Raw genomic sequence first — 21,253 nt, forward strand, 5'->3', positions numbered from 1 at the left:
TTCTATTTTGTCTATTTTTCGTATTGGTGTAATGCTGCCATAAAAAAATTAGCTAGGCAGCCTTTCTCTGTGGTCTGGAAAATATGTGTGGAGTTGGTATTTTTTCTTACTTCAATATTTGGTAGGATATACCCAATGAGCCATATGGGCCTGAAGATTTCTTTGCTGAAGGTTTTTAACTATGAATTCAATTTCTTTAATAGATGTAGGACAATTCAGATTATCCATTTTTTCTTGAGTGGATTTTGGTAATGTCTTTTAAGGAACTGGTATAGGGCCTGGCACAGAGTGGAAGCTGATGGATATTGGGGGAATACATAAATGAATGAATAAGCATAACATTAGGGAAGGAGAAAGAAACCCTCCCTTCTTCCTAGAGGAAAACTGTCACTCTCACAAACAGGAAAGCACCAAAGCAAGTAACTAGAGCCTGGATGACTGTATACTTACTCTGTGATAGGCACCATGTGAAGTGCCATGATTATATGAATTGTCTCATTTCATTCCTCCCAATAATCTTATGATTATTATCCTTGTTTTATGATCAAGAAAATCACCACCTAAGTAGTTTTCACACAAGACTAAAGAAGTGAAGTCAGAAACACTAGTAAATGAAGTTGGAATCCAAACTCATGTTTATTTCTGAAGCCTTTTTAAAAAACCTCAGTGAGTCACATCTCCACAGATATTTGTATACAGATATTCACATTTCCTTTCTTTCTCTCCACCACTTGCCCCCTGCCCCATCCTTTCCTGTCTGTAGGTCGGGAGTTTGGGCCTGCCTTAGCTGGGTCTTCTGCATTTTTCTTTTCTTTTTTTGAGAGGGGGTTGGGGTGGGGAAGGGCAGGAGAAGGGGAGAGAGAATCTAAACAGGCTTCATGCGTGGTGCGGACTCAGGGCTTGATCTCAGGATCCTGAGATCATGACCTGAGCGAAATCAAGAGTTGGAGTCACCCAGGTGCCCCTAGGTTTTTTGTTTGTTTTTTTAAAGCAGACAATCATCCTGAACAGACGGATTAGACTGAAGCAGTTCTATCTTATTTTTGGTGGGAAGAAGTTCCTGCATCAGTTCAGTTTTCAAGCCTTTGTTATGTTGGTTTGGGTCTGTTTCATGCATGTATATAGTGGGCATTGGCCTGGGAAGTAGGCAGTTTTTATACTTTAGTTTATAAACTTACACATATATAATAAACTACATAAACTATATGTGTTATATAGTTCAGTAGTTTTTACTTCTCAAAGCCCTCATTATATGTTTTGCATGTTCTGTGCATGCACAGTTTAGGGGTGAATGTGGAACTTATGTTCACTTCATCAGAACTGGGGGATGCTTTTTCAGTTCTCTCACCTCTTCAGGAAGTTTTTTCCACTTTCCAGCTACCAAAGTTCCTTTTTCCTGGTCTTCTAGATAAAGATGGGGCTTTTTTCTTTTTTCAAAGATTTTATTTATTCATGAGACAGAGAGAGAGATAGAGAGAGAGAGGCAGAGACACAGGCAGAGAAGCAGGCAGCATGCAAGGAGCCTGATGTGGGACTCGAACCTGGGTATCCAGGGTCACGTCTTGATAAATAAATAAAATCTTAAAAAAAAAAACTAACAAGAATTCCAACCCTTCTCCCTGGAAACCCCACCCACCCTGTCCACCTATTCTTCAGTCTACAGGGTCCACTTTTCCTAGGTTCTCTGGCCAGGATGAGCTTTCTTTGGGGGGTGTTAGGTGCTTGTGCTGCCCTCTATTGCTACAGTGCAGCACCTTGAGTCCGAGCCATCCTCAGAGCAGGGCCAGAAGAGAAAAAAAATTAAGAATGGAAAGAAATAACCAAAAATGGGCTGTTCATGTAAAACGTCAATGCTATTAGAGTCAACCAGATCACTATTGCTCTGGTGGCTGAATTGGTTCAGTTTGCTTTGTAATCAGAAACAAATAACTCAACCAATCCTGCATTTCAGATTCCCTTGTTAAAACACTAAGGGAGAGGCATATGAACAGATTGAATTAGATGATCACAAGCAGAGAGACTTCAGTAATCAGCCTATCTTCTATAGAGTAATGTATTTTCTTTGAAAAGCAGAAAGATGATGGAAGAGTGAACTGGAAGAGTAAATGAGAGTGGAGAAAGGACTTAAACCAATTATAAAAAGACCAAAACCCTTCTTGACAAAGTGCTTAAGCTTCAAGGAAAGTTTGGAAACCGTTAAATTGTTTAAGCAGTTTGAAATCACAGGACTGAGGCACAGTGGGGATGCGGGAGCCCTTAGCTTTAATTTGCCTCAAGTTAGGAAATGGGAGTTGTAGAGCAACTAAGGGTTAAAATCTGGAGACTTAGAGAAAATTAAAGTGTTTCCAAAAACATACTAACAAAAAGAAAATAAGTTTTTTCTTAGATTTTTAAAAAAGATTTTATTTATTCATGAGAGACACACAGAGAGAGAGAGGCAGAGACACAGGCAGAGAGAGAAGCAGGCTCCATGCAGGGAGCCTGATGTGGGACTTGATCCTAGGTCTCCAGGATCATGTCCTGGGCCAAAGGCAGGCGCTAACCCACTGAGCCACCCAGGGATCCTCTTTTTCTTTGATCTTTGATGGTAACCCATGTCAGCATTCAACTTTTTCTCTGACATCAAAAGGAAAAGCAATGCTGGAACCAGAATGGTCAAAGATATTTCCTCAGTTTATTTTTTCCCACCTTCATAAATTAACAGTTTAAACTAAAAGTCACTTTTAGGGTGCCTGGCTGGCTCAGTCAGTAGAGCATGCATCTCTTAATCCCAAGGTTCTGGGTTCAAATCCTACACTGGGTGTTGAGATTACTTAAAATCTAAAAAACAACAAGCAAAATTAAAAGCACTTTAAAATATGGTAGAGTAGGTAACTTGATATTAAGCTAGTCAGGAAGAAAAAAATGTTCCCTAGAGAAAAATTTATTAGAAGCCAAATCACAAGTCATGAATAAAATAAAAAAGCATGTGAATATTCATTATTTAATTAACTAACATTTATTAAACACACTACCAATGTTCCAAGTACAACAGGAAAATCAATTCACATAAAAAAATAAAGAACTGCCCTCTGGCTTGATATTGGATCTCTAAGTGTTTCTAGACACAATTTTTAGGCTAAGAACTCACCACAGAAAGAAGGGAAAGATAGGAGAAAAACTACATATTGTGTGAAATTAAAATAGGAAAACTACCTTTATATATCTTGATAACTTGTTTTAAAAAATGAACATCTTGCTTGTAAAGAAAATTATTACACCTCTATTTTCCTGATCCTGATTACCAAGTCACTTACCTGAATACCAGAATTAAACACTGTAGCATACAATTTCATCATCTTACTTGAATGAAACCAATTTATGGGGAAACTACAGAATATGGCTGTGAGGGTAACTCATAGATATACACATTCCTATGCAATGATATAAGCTGGAAACATATATATGGTCCTTTCTAAATGAAGTTTTTATTTTCGTAGGCTTCAATTAAATACATTTCCCTCTATACAATTTTCCACAGCAGATTCTCCTAAATTCTCACAATTCCAAAAAAGCCTCACTAGGTTTCAGTGAGGTTTCAAATCTGATTTGACCAATATTTATCAAATATAAATCATTCGAATTATCTACTTAGAAACCAGAGACATGAAATGTACTAGAAGAAGCTCTTTTCTAACGGAAAAACTCTAGGCCATTTTCTTTTACCAGAAATAAAAATGATCAATTTCCATGTTTTCCCCTGATGTTGTCTTTTTGCTAGCTTAAAGTCAACCCATGTTTTTTGGTGTCATCAAATTTAAGAATCACTTGTGCAATCAAGTAAGAATGAAAAGATATGGCTTATATTGTACTCCTGGTTCTAGTTATTTGGTTGTTTTATTTGATTTCCTCATTAGAAAAAAATGAGTAAGTTAGGTCCTCTTAGCTCCAACAATTTATATAGATGTGTCTTGAAAAGGAGAGGAAATCAGGACACACACACACAGAAGAAAGATAATGTGAGGCAGAGGGAGAAGATGACCATCTACAAGACCATGAAGCCTCAGAAAAAAATCAACATCTTGATCAGGCTTAGCCTCCAGAAGTGTGAGAAATTTCTGTTGTTTAAGCCACTTAGTCTGTGGTATTACAGTAGTCCTAGCAAACCAGTTCAATGAATTATATGGGATGCTGGAACGTATGCAGAATCCTACGCCTCCCTCAGACTAGAGAGTTAATTTCTGGGGATTACTGATCCAGAAATCTGCATTTTTATCACACACAATAAAGTGTGCTATTTATAGCCAAGTATGCAAACTGCTTTTTAAAAATCTCCTGTGATAGGGACGCCTGGGTGGCCCAGCGGTTGAGCATCTGCCTTTGGCTCAGGGCATAACCCCACGGTCCTGGGATCGGGTCCCACATCAGGCTCCCTGCAAGGAGCCTGCTTCTCCTTCTGCCTGTGTCTCTCATGAATAAATAAAATCTTAAAAAAAAAATCTCCTGATATCAAATGTGTAACTGATGCAAAGATTATAAAAGAACTATATCAAATCTCTTATTCTCGAGGGCCTTACAATTGAGAGGTTAGGCCAAATATTGTTAAGAAATAAGAGAGTGAAGAGTTCCAATGTGCAAAATCTTAAAATATTAAGGGTGAATTCTCTTGCATTCTGTAAGAGTATACAGTGCTTAATATACAATGCTTAAAAAAAACAGACTCCTGAAGATGATGAGGTAATGTGGTTGACTGCAATAAAGTGAAAAGGAATGGACCAGGGACACAGAAATCAAAGTTGAGGAACTAGCCAACGCGGAGAGTCTAAAAGAAGACCATTAGGGATGCCGAGATGGCTCAGTGGTTGAGCGTCTGCATTTGGCTCAGGGCGTGATCCTGGAGTCCCGGGATCGAGTCCCACATCGGGCTTCCTGCATGGAGCCTGCTTCTCCCTCTGCCTATGTCTCTGTCTCTATCTGTGTGTCTTTCATGAATGAAATCTTTAAAATAAAATAAAATCTTTAAAAAAATTTAAAAGACCATCAACAAAGTCAGCTGGGAGAAACAATAGAAACTACAGTAACTGAAAATGACAGACAAAGCCATAAGATGGTCCTTATAGTTTAAATAATAGATATTAGAAAATTTCTACAGGGGACAGAAAACTATAAAATGTAATCTAGCTATTAAAAACAAGAAAAAAGAACCAAACAGAACTTCTAGGACTGAAAAATACAGACAAAAATTAAAAACAAAATGGATGGTTGTAACATAAAAAACAGATGAAGAGAAGTAAAGTAGAATATGGGTCAGAAGAAATGGTGGAGAATAAAGCATGATGAAACAAGAACAACTGGAAAATATAGAAAAGACCGTTTTAAACATAGAAGGCAGAGTCTGTGGTGTTTGATGAGAATCCCCACAGAAGAGAATGGGGAAAGAGGCAATATGCAAAGGAGTAGTATCAAGATTTTCTTAGAAGTAATAAAAGACTCAAATCTAGAATTCAGAAAGCTGAACAAATCCCAAACAACAATGATAAAAGAAATCCATACCCAGATACATAATAATTACACTTCGTAAAATAGAAGGCAGATCGATTTATTTTTTCTCCCTTTATTTATTTTAAAGATATTATTTATTTATTCATGAGACAGAGAGAGAGAGAGAGAAAGAGAGAGAGAGAGGGGCAGAGACACAGGCAGAGGGAGAAGCAGGCTCCATGCAGGGACCCAACGTGGGACTCGATCCGGGTCTCCAGGATCACACCCTGGGCTGAAGGCGGCGCTAAACTGCTGAGCCACCCGCGATACCCAAGAGATTTCAATGTTTAACTCACCTGATGCTGACTCAAGAGCAACAGGGGAAGTTCAAAGACAGAAGAAAAATATCTCCAATGAAAGATAATGAAGCCCAAATTAGAATTTTACATTCAGCAAAAGTCTCTTTGCAGAATGAGGGCAAAATATTTTCAAAGAAACCATGAGTAAGTATGCCACCAGTGGACTCTCACCACTTTAGAATTATGAAATTCTAAAACATTTCAGGTAGAAATTTAGTTCAGATGGTAAGCCTGAGATACAAAAAAAGAATAAAGAGCAAAGGAGATGAAATATATGTATGGGTAAATACAAACACTGACTACATAGACAAAATAGTCTTGCCATATTAAAAGACATTTATGTAAATAACTACTGAATTAAAGTGCATAATAGAAATAAAATACATGATCATAGTAAGCAATCTGGGAATGAGAGTTGTTTCAGTTATTAGAACATAGTAACTGCCTAATAAATAATCCCAAAACTTACTAGAATAAACCATCCATGTTTATGGATTCTGTGAGTCAGGAATTTGGTAGGACACAGCAAGGATGGCTTGTCTCCACTCCATTAAGCTTTGGGCTTGGAATCCTCTGAACTTGCTTACTCATGTCGGACACCTGATGCTGGCTGTGGGTTGGGGACCTCAGTTTCTTCATGTGGGTTAGTTTAGGCTTCCCTATGACATGATGTCTGGAATCCAAGGGTGGGCTTTCCAAGAGGGGAAAGTAGAAGTAGAAGACCTATAGCCTTTTATGACCTAACCTCAAAAGTTGTAGTTACATATGATGCATTTTGTTATATCAGGGCAGTCATAAAGTCTTATTCAGGTTCAAAGAAGAGCTGGAGGAGGTTGCAAACTTCAATCAGCAAAATGTAAAGATAATCATTAAATTTAGTCTGGCTTAATCTGAATGTGCATATTATAATACAGGTTAATCATCAAAAGACAAAAGCCACTGAACTAGAGAAGAGAAAAAAAAGTGGGTATAGCCCAGCAAAAGAAAAACCGTATCATGCATATTAAAGAAGAATTTAACATAAAGAATTGGCTAAACAGATTTTGGGAGAATTGAAAACATCAGTTATTAAAGGGAAGTGGGTGACATTATTAGAACCTGAAGCCTAGAAGAGATACCCTGCAGAGTGCCAGAGAAAAACTAGAGCCTAAGAACCAATCAGAAACTACTGGAAGAAAAGCCACTGTTGAGGTGATGCTGACAATATTAGGAAGCAAATGGCAAAGGTAAAATTCTCCAGCATTCCAGTCCTCCTCCTAGTGCCACCTATTTGTGGAACCTAAAGAAAGCCAAATGGCAAAAAAGAAATGCAGTTTACAAAGTTCTAGAGTACAATAAAGTGTCTAGAGTTGAGGGTTAATAATTAGTAATTGGCATATGTAGAATAAAAAAAGTACAAAAAATTTTTAAAAGGCAAGAAAACAGAGAAAAAGAATAATCTACACTTTGAAGCCAACTCTGAAAGGCTGTAGGAATAAGGGTAAACAGGAAGTAAGAGCAATAGTGGTCTACAGTTCAACTTGGAGTCATATGGGTAACTCATAAAAACTCGACTCTGGAATTGGTCAAGTTACTAGTGGCTAAGTGCCTATGTGGAGGATGAAAATACAATGCGGGACATCAAGTTATTTTTAAAAGCAACTCTTCAAATATAATATTGGCATATAATTAAAGATCACCATACACACAGGATGTAAGATAATGATTAGCTGAAATAAAAGAAAAATAAAAACAGTCCCACAGGAGAGTTCCAGATTTGAGAATGAACACAGACTATGAAATAATCATGCTTTTCATGTTCAAGTAGATAAAAGATTGAAAATTCAGCACGACAGCTGAAGAAGCTACGAGTGACAGAATTTGCATATTTGTAATTAGAAATTTGAGAACTGAAAATACAATGGGCTAAGAATAACCAAGACACTTTTATCTAAGTTCGGAGGACTTGTTCTGCCAAATAGAAAAATCAATAAATCAGCTACAGTGATGAAATTACTAGCACAGGGATAGAAAAGGAGAAATAAAAATCCAGAAAAGAACATACTTGGTAAAAGAACATGTTTCACAATTCAATAAATGGTGAGGCACACCCAGCATACACAAAATTAATTCCTCATAAATTGAAAACTGAAAACGTGAAAGGCAAAGCTAAAGCCTTTATAAAACAATATATAGAGAGGTACCTGCATGACCTTGGATAGAGAACACTGTTTTAAGCAACTCACGAAATACACTAACCTTAAAACAAAAGACTGATACTTCTTAGTATCTAACCTTTGAGAAATTCTTTTTAGCAAGGAACATCATGAAGAAGAGAGGGAAAGGCAAGCCAGAGTGGGAGAAGATATTTGGAAATATGTAGCTAACTAAAAACAGGATTTATAAAGATCTTCTATAGATAAATGAGGGAAAAGACTGCTAATACAACAGAAAAATGGGCAAAAGAATTGAAAAGACACTTTGCAAAAAAGAAAGTCAAAGTGGCCAACAAACTCAGAAAAAGGTGCTCAATTTCACTGGTCGTTAGGGAAATACAGAGTAAAATTTCAATAACATACAACTGTACAATCCAGCAGGTTGGCAAAATTAAAAAAAAAAATTCTGTTAATACCAGTATTGAATGGGGTAAGCAAATACAGGATATCTCTACTGCTAAGGCAGTTATGGTCTGTTATGGTCTAATAAAACTTAAGATGTGAATACCTAAGAGCAAGCAATTCCATTCCTACGTATATAGGTATATACCTTAGCTGCACTAGGAAATACATACAATGTTCACTGAGCAACTGTGATTGCCCCAAACTAAAAACATCCCATAGTCAATAGAATGAATAAATAAATTGTGATGTATTAATGCAAAGGTAAACTACATAACAATGATGAATAAAGTGTGGCTATAAGCAACATGGATGATTCCCATGTTGAATGATGAGAGCAGCAACCACAAAAAAAAAAAAAAGTCTGATTCCATTTATACCAAGTTCAATAACAATAAAAAAGTAAACTATATTGTTTTAAGTACATGATAGGTGGTTAACACTATAAATAGAAACAAAGAATTATCACAAAAGGTAGCATAGTGGTATTATCAAAGGATATGTGTAGGGAAGTTGGTTGTGACTGAGAAGGGACTACAACGGACATTTCTGAGCTGCTGCCAATGTTCTACTGATTTGACAGGTAGTTACCAGCCCTTACTTTAAAATTAATCCTTAAACTATGTATTTATTTTCTATATACTCTTGTGTGTGTGTGTATATGTGTATATATATATATATATATATTTGAATATATATTTCTGAACTTAAAAAACAAAGCTAAGAAATGGCAAGAGAAAAATGAACACTGAAAATTACCTATTCCTTACTCTGATCCCCAAGATTTCAACTTCCTGATTTATGTTTTGAAATTGTTGAAAGTAAAATAGTTAAATCCATACTTACTGACTGCATACAAAATGATTTCTTATTTACAATTACAATGAATTTTTGTAATTTAACTGTTCATTATAGTTTTAAATTATTAGGTCAAAAGATTTTTCCTTAAGATCTCAGGAGAACAATTTTCTGTCTTCATTTTACTAATTATAAATTATAAAACAGTGGACTCTAAACAGGGGGTGTTATAATTGACAAAAAAATAAAAACAAAGATAAACATCTATTTCTAAGTTCTAGCTTTGGGAAAATTTAGAGGAAATTACTGATGAGTATCAAATAAGTTTTGAACTCCAAAAAGGAATATACTTTATAAAGGTGCCTGGTTGGCTCAGTCAGTAGAGCAGGTGACTCTTTGGCCTTAGGGTTATATATGAGTTTAAGCCTGACATTGGGCATGAAGTCTACTAAAAATAAAATAAAAATCTTTTTTTTTTTTTTAAAGGAATATACTTTAGATATCCCCAACCAACAGTGAGATATTTACCAGACCTTCTAGGTTTTACAGTCACTATTTTCTCAACTGTTTTAACAGAATCTCCAGGAGCCAAAAGTACTTTGAAGTAATGTTCCTCTACACACAGCGACTATTATATCTCCATGACTGCAAACTTGAAAATTAGGAAATACCAAAGCAATGTTACTCAGAAAATGATTAGCAAAATTGGAAATCTCTGGAGTCAACCATGGAATAGGATTTACAAAGATACTGTCAAATTTCTTAATTTATTTTTAGTAGTAAAAAAAAAATCACTCAGTGGTACCATACAAAATCAAATAATTTTTATACCTGGTATTTTAATCACCAAAAGTGATCTCATGGTACAGAAATAAAACAGATAATGACAAAAAATGTCATTAACTTCACACCCTGGCTTTCCAGCTTAGAACTAAATAGAAATTAATGGTAATAACCATTACCTACAGGAAAAGAAAAAGCAATGATAAAATCTTTCAGCCTTGGGCAGCCTGGGTGGCTCAGCGGTTTAAAGCTACCTTCAGCCCAGGGCCTCATCCTGGAGACCTGGGATCGAGTCCCATGTTGGGCTCCCTGCATGGAGCCTGCTTCTCCCTCTGCCTGTGTCTCTGTCTTTCTCTCATTAATAAATAAATAAAATCTTAAAAAAAAAAAAAAAAAAAGAAAACAAATGGTTTAAAAATATGTTTCAGGCTTAATCACAAAATGAACTTAATCCATGTTGGTTTTGTTTATATCTATTAAAGCACTGATTACTATAAATAAGAACTGATAGCAGGGTTCCAAATTTACTTCTGAAGAGATGTGGAGATTTAAATAAGAGTAAGCCATCAGATCACAGTTGAGGATTACTGAAAGACTCCCTGAAAAACATCAGTTACTATCATAAAAGCAGAGTGAAAATGGGGAAAAGGCTTCTTATAGAAAAGTCCTTTTATTATTGCTAGCCAAGAGTTCTAAGCCATTGACTTTGATGTTCCTGAATTCAATTTTAAGGAATTTTAAACATTATTCTTGAAGAAAAATTACTTATATCAAGGGTATCCATTTCCTTTAAACTCATCCCATCCACCTATCCTTGCCTCCAATGCAGAATATCCTTTTATTCATACAAATTCACATTCCACTCCGAATATATTTTCCCAATTGGCTGATACTTTTACAAAAGAATGAAATAATACAGCTGGTTGACAAAGTAATTTCAACTATTTATAAATAAAAGGAAAGTTAAGCAGAGAGTATATAAAGATACCAAATGGGAGTAATACTGATGTGACTCTAGTCGAGTTTATCAAAATCTATTAGTAGCCTGGACAGGGGATCAGATGAAAAGCAGCTAGAGAACTGACTTCCTGTGGTTACAAAATGCCAATTGCTTTAGAATGCATGACAGCCTTGAAGAAACACTTGCTGCTTTTACCAAGTTTACAGTGTTGAGTACATTTTACATCATTTTAATGAAAACATTTATACAAATTTACTGCAATATCTCCTATCGGAAAACAGAGTTTCTACCATTAAAGACCTAAAAAAATAAATTTTTATCTTTGTCAACTCCCTTTCTGGGAATGCAGGATAAAATATATGTTTCCCTTAAAATAAAATATTTTTTTTTCTGTCCAATAGGTTGCTGGAAGAAAAAAAGTCAAGACTCGACTAGTAATGATTTTTTTTAATTTCTAGTTTTCATCTACTTCTAAGGACACTCCCTTTACAAAACCTTTCAGTCTTATATACTATGACAATCATGTTTAGAGCTCCAAATAAATAAAATAGCCACGTTAGAAGGCATATTGAAGAATCCAATGATTAGCCACATTTATCTGTTCACATTCATGGATCCTCTAAGAGGGTTGTCAGAGTTCATATAATACTGTTAACATTTAATACAAGTTAACATGTGTCATCTGATCTACTGCTCATGGGTTATAACAGTGACGCTATTATTAATACAGATCCTAATTTTGGGGAGACAGTGATATTAACAAACTCCGGTTAAATTACCAGGACATTAAACTGTAACTATATAATTTAAAATGGCTACTCTTCATCCACTGCTACCATCTCCCTCTTCCCCCTGGTATTAAACTCAAAAGCCTAACTATAAGAGGTGCAGGGTGCCAAACACTTTTGTATCGGAAAACTGGGTCTCGAATAGTAAACAACAAAAAAAAAAATTCACAAAATAAAGATTAAACTGTTTGAATGGTTGCAACTGTTATTTTCAATTTTTTGATCTTTTATCTCTTCTGGTGACGAATATTTTTTTTCCTTCTTTTCATCCACAGAGGTTAATACACAAATTTTTTGTAAGCATTATAAAACATCATTCCAGTTCAAAATTGCTTGTGATCATATCCACATATGAAGCACTAGACAAGTGTATACTATGTTCCAAAATGCTTTAAAATTCTTCACTGTAGTTTTCTACTGATGTTTCCCTTAAATTAAGGCTTCATCAAAGAGAAATTCATAGTATTATGAATTGATTTTTTTTCATTCCTGAATTAAGTGCAATCTTTCCAAAATCAAGTAGTCCTGGAGAAAATTTAAGACAACTTCCGTTAATCAGTGTCATGACTAAAATAGTATCTTACTGGAGGTCCAGGCAAATCTTCATCTCCATCCGTGTCTGGAGCAAATGACACAGTAAGATCCACATATTTCTTTTCAGTAGAAGGTTTCACAAGTTTATGCATTCTAAGAAAAATAATCAAGGACAAATAATTTGGTAAATTCTGTAAAATGAAAGAGTGATTTCCCATGTAATGTTGCCCAGAGAATCTGGACCTGTGTGTCTGGACTTCACATTTATTTTAAAGTCTAATAATTCATCTGCTTTCATATGTTACAATTTTTCTTTACTAAAAGCTCTAAACTCAAGACATTCATTTATGTAACAGTGAATCAGTCTGGACTACCGTTAATATTGATAAAGAAAACAGACCATTTGCTAAAAGACAACGCTCTCGCCCAAAACCAAAATGTAAGCAATGTATTTTAAAAGTCAATTATTCTCATATTTCCTATAAAGTGTGGAGGCATCATAAATTCTTTAAGCATTTCTATGTAAAGAGTAAAAAGCAAACTAGATTTAAATCTTCAAATGCAAGCTAATCACAATGAAAGACATAAGCTTTACCTTTACCTTATATCCCATGTATATCTTATTTACTAAAATAAACCTATTGTAGCGATTATCACTGATACTATCTTAAATTAAGTTATCATCTGTATTTCCTTTGATTACTGGATTAGTTTTGAGTCAGCTTTCTCCTACCTGCAATCTACTCTGCTGCCAGAACACTCTTAGGACGCAAATCTGATTTTACTCTCTTGCCTAATAATATTATGTATCATATGCCATGTACCTATCTCATATCAGGCTTTGAACTATGTAATCTATTTAAATGTCAATAATAGCTCTTGCCATTTTACAAAGATAGTTTGTCCCATTTATAACTTCTCATTCTTTCTACCGTTCATTCTCATCATCTCATCCTTAAGTTATTCCAAAATACTGATTTTCCAAATAGATCATGCATGCTCTTTATTACCTAAATGCTTTTGCATAAGCTATTGCTTTTGCCTAATACCCTTTTCAAAGGTAGCTCAAATGAAATCTACCCTAAAGTGAAGGATTGAGTTAGTAGTGCCTAAGGTATTCTGTAAAAATATTTATTATACTAATTATTCAATTACATTTTAATGATTAACATGTCTCTTTTTCATAATAGACTGTGAATTCCTTGAGGGCACAGGCTATTTAATAAAGATGTATATTAACAAAAGATTTACAGGGGTAACATTTATGGACTACCCCTTGGTTGCTATTATACTGCTAGTCTTTACTACTATTTTAATGATCAACAGCTATGGGGACAATCATTCCTAGTTGTGGACAGAAAACTAAGTTTCAAAAACATTCAGTAAGCTACTCAATGTGGCAAAACAAGTAGCTGGGCATGGATGTGAATTCAGGTCTTTCAGAAGCCAAGCTTCTCTAGCCACTTAATAGGTACTTAATGTTCTTAGTAAACATCTGGTAAATGAAGATATAATAAATAAAAAATATCATTCACAAAGTATATCATGCTGGAGATTCCAAATACTGGCCAACTTATAAAGCACTATTGGGCATTACTTACAACAAATTTTAAATTCTACTAATCAATATGCTTCAGGACCACACATTCTATTCTCATCTAGGTAGTATACAGGGAATACTATTAATATATCAAAAAGATACTCAGGGATCCTAATGACAAAATAATATAAAGCAAATTAATACCTTATCTATGTAACAGCAATTTTGCTGTTTCAAATATAGATCAATAAGCCTGGATTATAGTAATTAAAAAGTGATTACTCTCATTAATTGATAATCATAGTTAAAACTTACATATGTTAAACCACCCATTATGCAGAGATGCATAGGACAAATATTTTTATGCTAATTTTTATTTATTTAATACAAGTTAACATGTCATCTGACTTGCTCCTGGGTTAAAACACTGATGCTATCAACAATGATTCTGATTTTTAGGAGACAGTGATATTAACAAAATCTAGTTAAATTAGCAGAGGTAAATCTATTTGATTTTCCAGTGTGCATTCCCCTTATGTTTTAATTCTTGTGAATCCTCTGATGTGAGGTTCAATACTTACGTTAACTTTAATCTTTTTGCATGACCTGGCATTACAGGAACATAAAGCATTTTGACTCCCTGTACCACCATCGTTGGTTCAATTCCATACTTCTCCTAAAAGTAAATACCCAAAAGATGGCAGTCAAAGCCATGTCCAAATATAAAAGGCTGGGTGACAATATATTACAACCAGTAAAAAGACACTTGACAAACTTCTGAATATTTATGAAAACCTTCAACTAATGAACTAATAAGTAAATAAGTGTCTCACTTTGACTGCATTTATGAAATCCAAGAGGGTGAAGTCTTCTTTTCCATGTATTGTCCATCTGTCCCAAATTGTAAATGATATTCCATTTCTGTTGTAGAAAAATATTCAGAACAAAAAATTTTAATTTTTTCCCTTTAGTAATAATAAAAAGCCCCAGAAGTTCATAATTTGTTACTTAGCTACATAATAACATAAAGGAAAAAGAAAAATATAACTTATTTCCCTATCATACCATACAAGGTAGCCACTTTTATCAGTACCTTGTTGATCCTTCCAGTGTCTCATAATAAATCAGTATCTCTTAGGCAAGAGAGTTCTCTATTTAAACAGGTACATGGGTTTCTCTCTGTGGATGTTTCAGTCCCCTATTACTGAACAGCTGGGTTATTCCAATCTTTGGCTATGATAAACAATGCTACAATGAATATCTTATAAATATATCATCTGAGATGAGTGCAAATGTGTCTACAAATTTGAAATAATGCACTATATTTCTCTTATTATGGGTTATACTATTTTATACTCTTATCAGTAGTAATGTATGAGGAGAGTGGTTCCCACTCTTGCCAAGACCGATATTTTCAAATTTGTGGTTGTTGTCAATTTGAAAGTGAAAAATGAAAGTCCAGGGGGATTGTTTTGTTCTGTCACATAGTTTCTGGAACCAGATTCTAAATGTTATGATAGATCAGTAAGACACTATAATGCCTTCTAACTCATCTGAATTAAGAAAAAACGGATGAAACCATAACAAAGTACAATGCTAAGTAATGTAGTAGATTAACTGTTGTGAGTGTTCTATGGCAGTTTAGCCAGGAATGCTTCACATAAAGCAAAAGAATAAAATTGGACCACTATCTTACACCATATGAAAATTAACTCAAGGGGAGCCTGACTAGCTCAGCCAGAAGAGCATGTGACTCTTCATCTTGGGGTTAAGTTTGAGCCCCACTTTGGGTGTAGAGATTAATTAAAAATAAAATCTTAAAAAAGAAATTAACTGAAAATGAATGAAAGTCCTGCATGTAAGATCTGAAACCATAAAACTCCTAGAAGAAAACAAAAGTGGTAAGTAAGCTTCTTGACATCAGGCTTGGTGATAAGTTTTTTACATTTGATACCAAAAGCAAAAGTAGACAAATGGGACTACATCAAACTAAAAAGCTTCTACATAGCAAAGAAAACCATCAACAAAATGAAAAGGCAGACAAAATGAACAGTGGTTAATTGTTCAAATTAATAATCTTACATAAAAGAAATCTAGAAGTAAATAAACCAGGGATGTTCCATTGGTTCTGTAAAGTGACTAGTGATCCAGGCTTTCTATACTCATTACTGGGAGGCAATTTTTCACTCATGACATGTCTTATGATAGCTTTTATCTAGAAATATCCTTTCAGGGATGTTTTCAGAGGAAATAGCCTTGAATGATGAAATAGTGTCGCTCTTCAGGTCAGAGAACAGATCTGATTCCTGGACAAGGCAATAAAGATAATGCCTCTCTGCTGGGCATAAGTGGTCAGATTTGCCAGCAGTCTTTGCATAAAATTGGGGTATTCTTAAGCTCAGTGTTCCTTAGCTGTAACAGATCTATTGCATGTATAGTATCAACCTGGATGTTCTGCATTATCCGCATGGGACTTGGAGGGCAAGAGAAAACAATGCAAACATGAAGCTCATGTTACCTGCTATGCCAGAAGTAATAAATTGAATTAAAAAGAAAAGAAAAGGGGATCCCTGGGTGGCGCAGCGGTTTGGCGCCTGCCTTTGGCCCAGGGCGCGATCCTGGAGACCCGGGATCGAATCCCACATCAGGCTCCCGGTGCATGGAGCCTGCTTCTCCCTCTGCCTGTGTCTCTGCCTCTCTCTCTCTCTCTGTGACTATCATAAATAAAAAAAATAAAAAAAAATTAAAAAAAATAAAAAAAAATAAAAAAAAAATAAAAAGAAAAGAAAATGCAACCTACTGAATGGAAATAAATACTTGCAAATCATGAATCTGATAAGGAGTGAGTAACCAAAATATATAAAGAACCTGAAGACATACAAACAGGTATGAAAAAGTGCTCAACATCACTAAACACCTGGGAAATGCAAATCAAAACCATAATGAGGTTATCACCTCACATCTATTAGAATGGCTAAAACTAAAGACAAGAAATACCAAGTGTTGGCAACAGTACGGAGGTTCCTTAAAATATTAAAACTAGAATTACCATATGATCCAGCAATTTCACTTCTGGGTATTTATCCAAAGAAAATGAGAGTAAGTAACTCCAAGACATATCAGTACCCCCAATAAAAGAAATCTTGTTATTTGGAACAACATTAGCATTATGCTAAGTGAAATAAGTCAGAAAAGACAATAATATCTATGATCTCACTCAGATGCGGAATCTTAAAAAAAAAGAAACCAATGTGAAACTGAGCTCAGAGATAGAGACAACAGATTAGTAGTTGCCAGAGGTGGGACTGGGGTATGAGCAAAATGGGTGAAAAGAGTCAAAAGGTGTGAGCTTCCAGCTTTAAGATAAATTAGTCATGGGCATATAATACACAGCATGGTGACTATAGCTAATAATACTATGCTGTATAGTTGAAAGTTGCTAAGAGAGCAGATCTTAAAATATCACAAGGGAAAGACTATGCTTAACTCTGTATGGTGATGTTGACTGGACTTATTATTCTGATCATTTCTTAATACATTTAGGTGTTGAATCATTGGGTTGCACACCTGAAACTAATCTAATGCATGTCAGTTATGTCTCAATTAAAAAAAAAAGAAATGCTTCATGAAGATGGGATTTTGACTTAGTCTTAGCAAGGATTACTATGTCCATAAGAAAAGGAGACGTGAAACTATGATATTTTCCTTTGAGAAGGTAAAAATTTTATTTCATTTTTTATTATTGAAGAGAAATAGACTTTCATGCATACCTGATTTCAGTTCTTTTTACTTCAGATGTCTCTGTAAACACTATAATTGGAATAGCTAAGTTAAGGAAACAATTTTTGTAAGCTTCAAATGGATAGTCACCAGCTACCTTGATCATCTCCAATGCAACCTAGATAAAAGAAGGTGATCTGATTATATAGAGCCCAAAACTATTTATGACTTTAAATGCATTTATTTAGGGATGCCTGGGTGGCTCAGCAGTTGAGTGTCTGCCTTTAGCTCAGGTTGTGATCCCAGGGTCCTGGGATCGAGCCCTACATCAGCTCCCTGTGGGAAACCTGCTTCTCTCTCTGCCTAGGTCTCTGCCTCTCTCTCTGTGTCTCTCATGAATAAATAAATAAATAAATAAATAAAAATCTTTAAATAAACAAATGCATTTATTTAATTTTCCTAAATTCTTCTCAAGCATTTCTCTGTAAAGAGTAAAAGCAGCTACTAGATTGAAATAATAGGAATTTTTTATAAATCTGTCCACTTTTTGCATATCTTATACTTTCAAACTTTTCACCTGTTCTATATGGGTTGAACAAAGTTATTAAAATGACTAATTTAATCATTTAATCTTCCTATTGTGGAAGACATGAGAATTCAAGAAATATAATACTCTAAAATCCTTTAATACAGGAGCAGATAATTACATAGCTTTGAAGTATAACACTATAGTAAGTACAGCATAACAACTAGGGCGAGCCTAAAGATTCTGAATCATTAAGGAAAGATTAAACTGTAAGAAATCTGAATCACTAACAGGAATTACATTTTTTAAGGCAAAGAACTAAAATCTAATACAATCAAAGACCAACCATTAGAGCAGTTCACTTTATTCAAGAAAAATAGAGTGCTTTGTATGGAGAATACAAGAATGATTAAGAGTATTATTGCTTGTAATAATAATTATACTCTATCTTGACAGAGGTTAGTTATTATATTAAAATATCTATATATCTATAAAGCTTCAAAATGTGGATGACCTTATTTTCAGAAATACCTTGAAATTTAAAATTATAAGATCAATATGGATCCCTCCTTCTCTAAGATCTCTGAGTGACTGGCTAGTGTGGCATAGTAGGAAAAACAGGTAAGAGGCAATGAAAAAGAAGTATTTCCATTTAAAGAATAATACACTCACCAAGCCAGAAACTGCAGCAGTGGATGTTGCTATTGCAGGTATAATTTTACCAGCTATGCGCTTTGTCTTAAAACGGTCAGCTGGTTCAATGCTATACATTTTGGCACGAAGGTTTGATGCAGCTGTAATGAAATCTATGTGTCCATTATGTTCATCATCTTTCTCAAATGAAAGCACTGCCATCTGAAGATCACCTGATCATAACAACCAGAAAAATAAAGTTTTGTAGTAATTTGTAAAGGTTTTATTAGGTAAAAAACAATGTGGATTCGTTATCCTTAAATATTCCTTTACAAAACACACGAAAAAAATCCAGAAAGATGAAGTTATTGAAGGATATGAAAATGATGGCTGTGATATCACTAAATCAGAGAAATTTCTATATTAAAAAAAATCTTTCTAAAAAACAGAAAATAAGAAACCATATATCACATCTGCTATTAAGTGGCTTACAAATAAAGTTAACATTGGGTATTGTACTAAAATTGTTTCCATAAATACTATTCTAAACATTTTGCCCCTGTTAACTAAGTACAGGGTCAGTGAGTCTAACAAAAATATGTATCTGTAATATTTCTAGATTAGTGATTTCAAAAATCATTCTGTAGGTAGGGCAGCCTGGGTGGCTCAGCAGTTTAGCACCGTCTTTGGTTCAGGGCGTGATCCTGGAGACCCAGGATTGAGTCCCGTGTCGGGCTCCCTGCATGGAGCCTGCTTCTCCCTCCCTCCATCTGTGTCTCTGCCCGCGCCGCCCCCAACCCCCCCGTGTCTCTCATGAATAAATAAAATTTTTAGAAAAAAAATCATTTGTAGATAGGTGTAGTTTGATCTGTTATAAAAAAGAGAAAGTAAGAAATGGTATTTTCCTAGAATTGTAACATACCTGTATTCTCTTTACAAAATAAATAGTTGGCTAACCTAGGTTCTTATTTCCTGAATTTTACTGGTTTGTACATAAAAATCCTGAAGGTCCGGAAACTGCTGATTTATGTAATAAAGCATGGTAAGCAGTTCTAAAAACATAGCTAATGGCTTTGTTTTTAAGGAATACAACTTTGGTTTTCTTATGTTTAAAACCATTTAGCAAGGATGTATGCAGGTCAAGATGTATTTCCCATGTATAACTAAGGAGACTAATAAGCCAGAAGAAATCTGTCTATGGCTTTTTATCCTTAAAGTGATAAAACTGGCTTGTGTTAATCTATATGGAAACTCCATTTTTTTGCTCTTTATGCTGGCCATGAGTTGTTTTTTTTTTTTTTGGCCATGAATTAAAAAAGAATCACACAGTAGAATCCCAAGGACTACACCAGTTAGAACAATGACAATAAAGCAGATAATACATTTCTGAATAGCAATTGAAGGTAGGGCAAAAGGTAACAAATAATGAATTTAGTCACAGTTAAAGATGAACAGTGACTTTCATATGATCGTGAAATCAACTAACATTGTTATTATTATAGTTATTATTTAGTCCCATAAGCTTTTGGGTGTAGAGTTTATTGATCATAAAAATTCCCTCTAGTTCAAAGCATTTTTATAAAGATTTCCTCTTACTTGTGGTAGCTTTATTAGATGAAATAGCCTTTTCTAGTTGGAAAACAGCATTCCTCTCATCTTCATTGCTAATAGGAACATGGTCTGGTTTCCTTGCAGTTTCATCTGTTTGAACAACCTTTAAATACATGGACATATATTCACTATTGTTATCATAGCCTGTACTTAAGTCTGATTTCCATATCTTTTTTACCAAATAAGTCACACAGAGAAGATATTCCCTCTATCTAGTTTAATCACATTATTTTTTGTACAATGTTTTAAATAACTGAAATATATAAGAAAAATCCAGGAAAATGAAGTTATTGAAGGATATGAAAATGATGGCTTTGATATCACTAAATCAGGCATGGAGCCTAATACAGGGCTCAATCTCACAACCATGAAATTAAGACCTGAGCCAAGATCAAGAGTCACTTAACCGACTGAGCCAACCAGGCCCTCTGCTAGTTTAATCATATTAATCATTATGGCCCAGAGCATTTTACAGCTTCCATTGCTAAGTAATGTTATTTACATATTTATTATGTATTTCCTTACACTGAATGTCAACTCCTAGAAAAGTGATCTTTATCTTGTTCACTGAGAGAAATTCAATATATTTAAAACAAATTATCTCGTGTTAAAATATTTACTGAATAGCTTACAAGATCTGTATTTATATAGATCTCTTAAAATTCCACAGTATAATGAAGTTAATATTTATCAAGAGTCTGCAATTCTGAGAAATCTACTTCAAACCAAATTGTATAGCTCTAACTGGCGCAGAGCTGTTTTCTGTCTCCAAAGAAATCCATAAAATACATAATATTGACATCCTTTAAATAATTACTGATTGCTGATAAGAAGTTGTTTCCGAAAGAATAAGTCTTCCTTCATATAGATGTATGCTTAGAGCAGCACCATCTAAGTAATTTATCTTTAAGAAATTACTTATTAAACATTCCACAAGGGCAGT

General features: G+C 34.6%; 2 protein-coding genes across 2 annotated transcripts in view; one reads left to right on the forward strand and one right to left on the reverse strand.

Moving 5' to 3' along the window:
• STAP1 (signal transducing adaptor family member 1) overlaps positions 1-11,861 on the forward strand; it is a 57,107-nt gene extending 45,246 nt beyond the window's left edge. The window contains exon 10 of the mRNA XM_072775236.1: positions 11,360-11,861. Within this exon, the coding sequence (XP_072631337.1) occupies positions 11,360-11,409 (50 nt within the window). The 3' untranslated portion in view covers positions 11,410-11,861. The remainder of the gene's footprint in view (positions 1-11,359) is intronic.
• The window catches only part of UBA6 (ubiquitin like modifier activating enzyme 6), an 83,628-nt gene continuing 73,295 nt past the window's right edge, over positions 10,921-21,253 (reverse strand). The window contains exons 28-33 of the mRNA XM_072775225.1: positions 20,296-20,413; positions 18,739-18,932; positions 17,591-17,718; positions 14,654-14,741; positions 14,402-14,496; positions 10,921-12,433 (exon numbers count right to left, since the gene is read on the reverse strand). Of these exons, the coding sequence (XP_072631326.1) occupies positions 12,298-12,433; positions 14,402-14,496; positions 14,654-14,741; positions 17,591-17,718; positions 18,739-18,932; positions 20,296-20,413 (759 nt within the window). The 3' untranslated portion in view covers positions 10,921-12,297. The remainder of the gene's footprint in view (positions 12,434-14,401; positions 14,497-14,653; positions 14,742-17,590; positions 17,719-18,738; positions 18,933-20,295; positions 20,414-21,253) is intronic.

The sequence above is a fragment of the Canis lupus genome, chromosome 14 (genome assembly GCF_048164855.1).
Source record: "Canis lupus baileyi chromosome 14, mCanLup2.hap1, whole genome shotgun sequence".
NCBI lineage: Eukaryota > Metazoa > Chordata > Mammalia > Carnivora > Canidae > Canis > Canis lupus.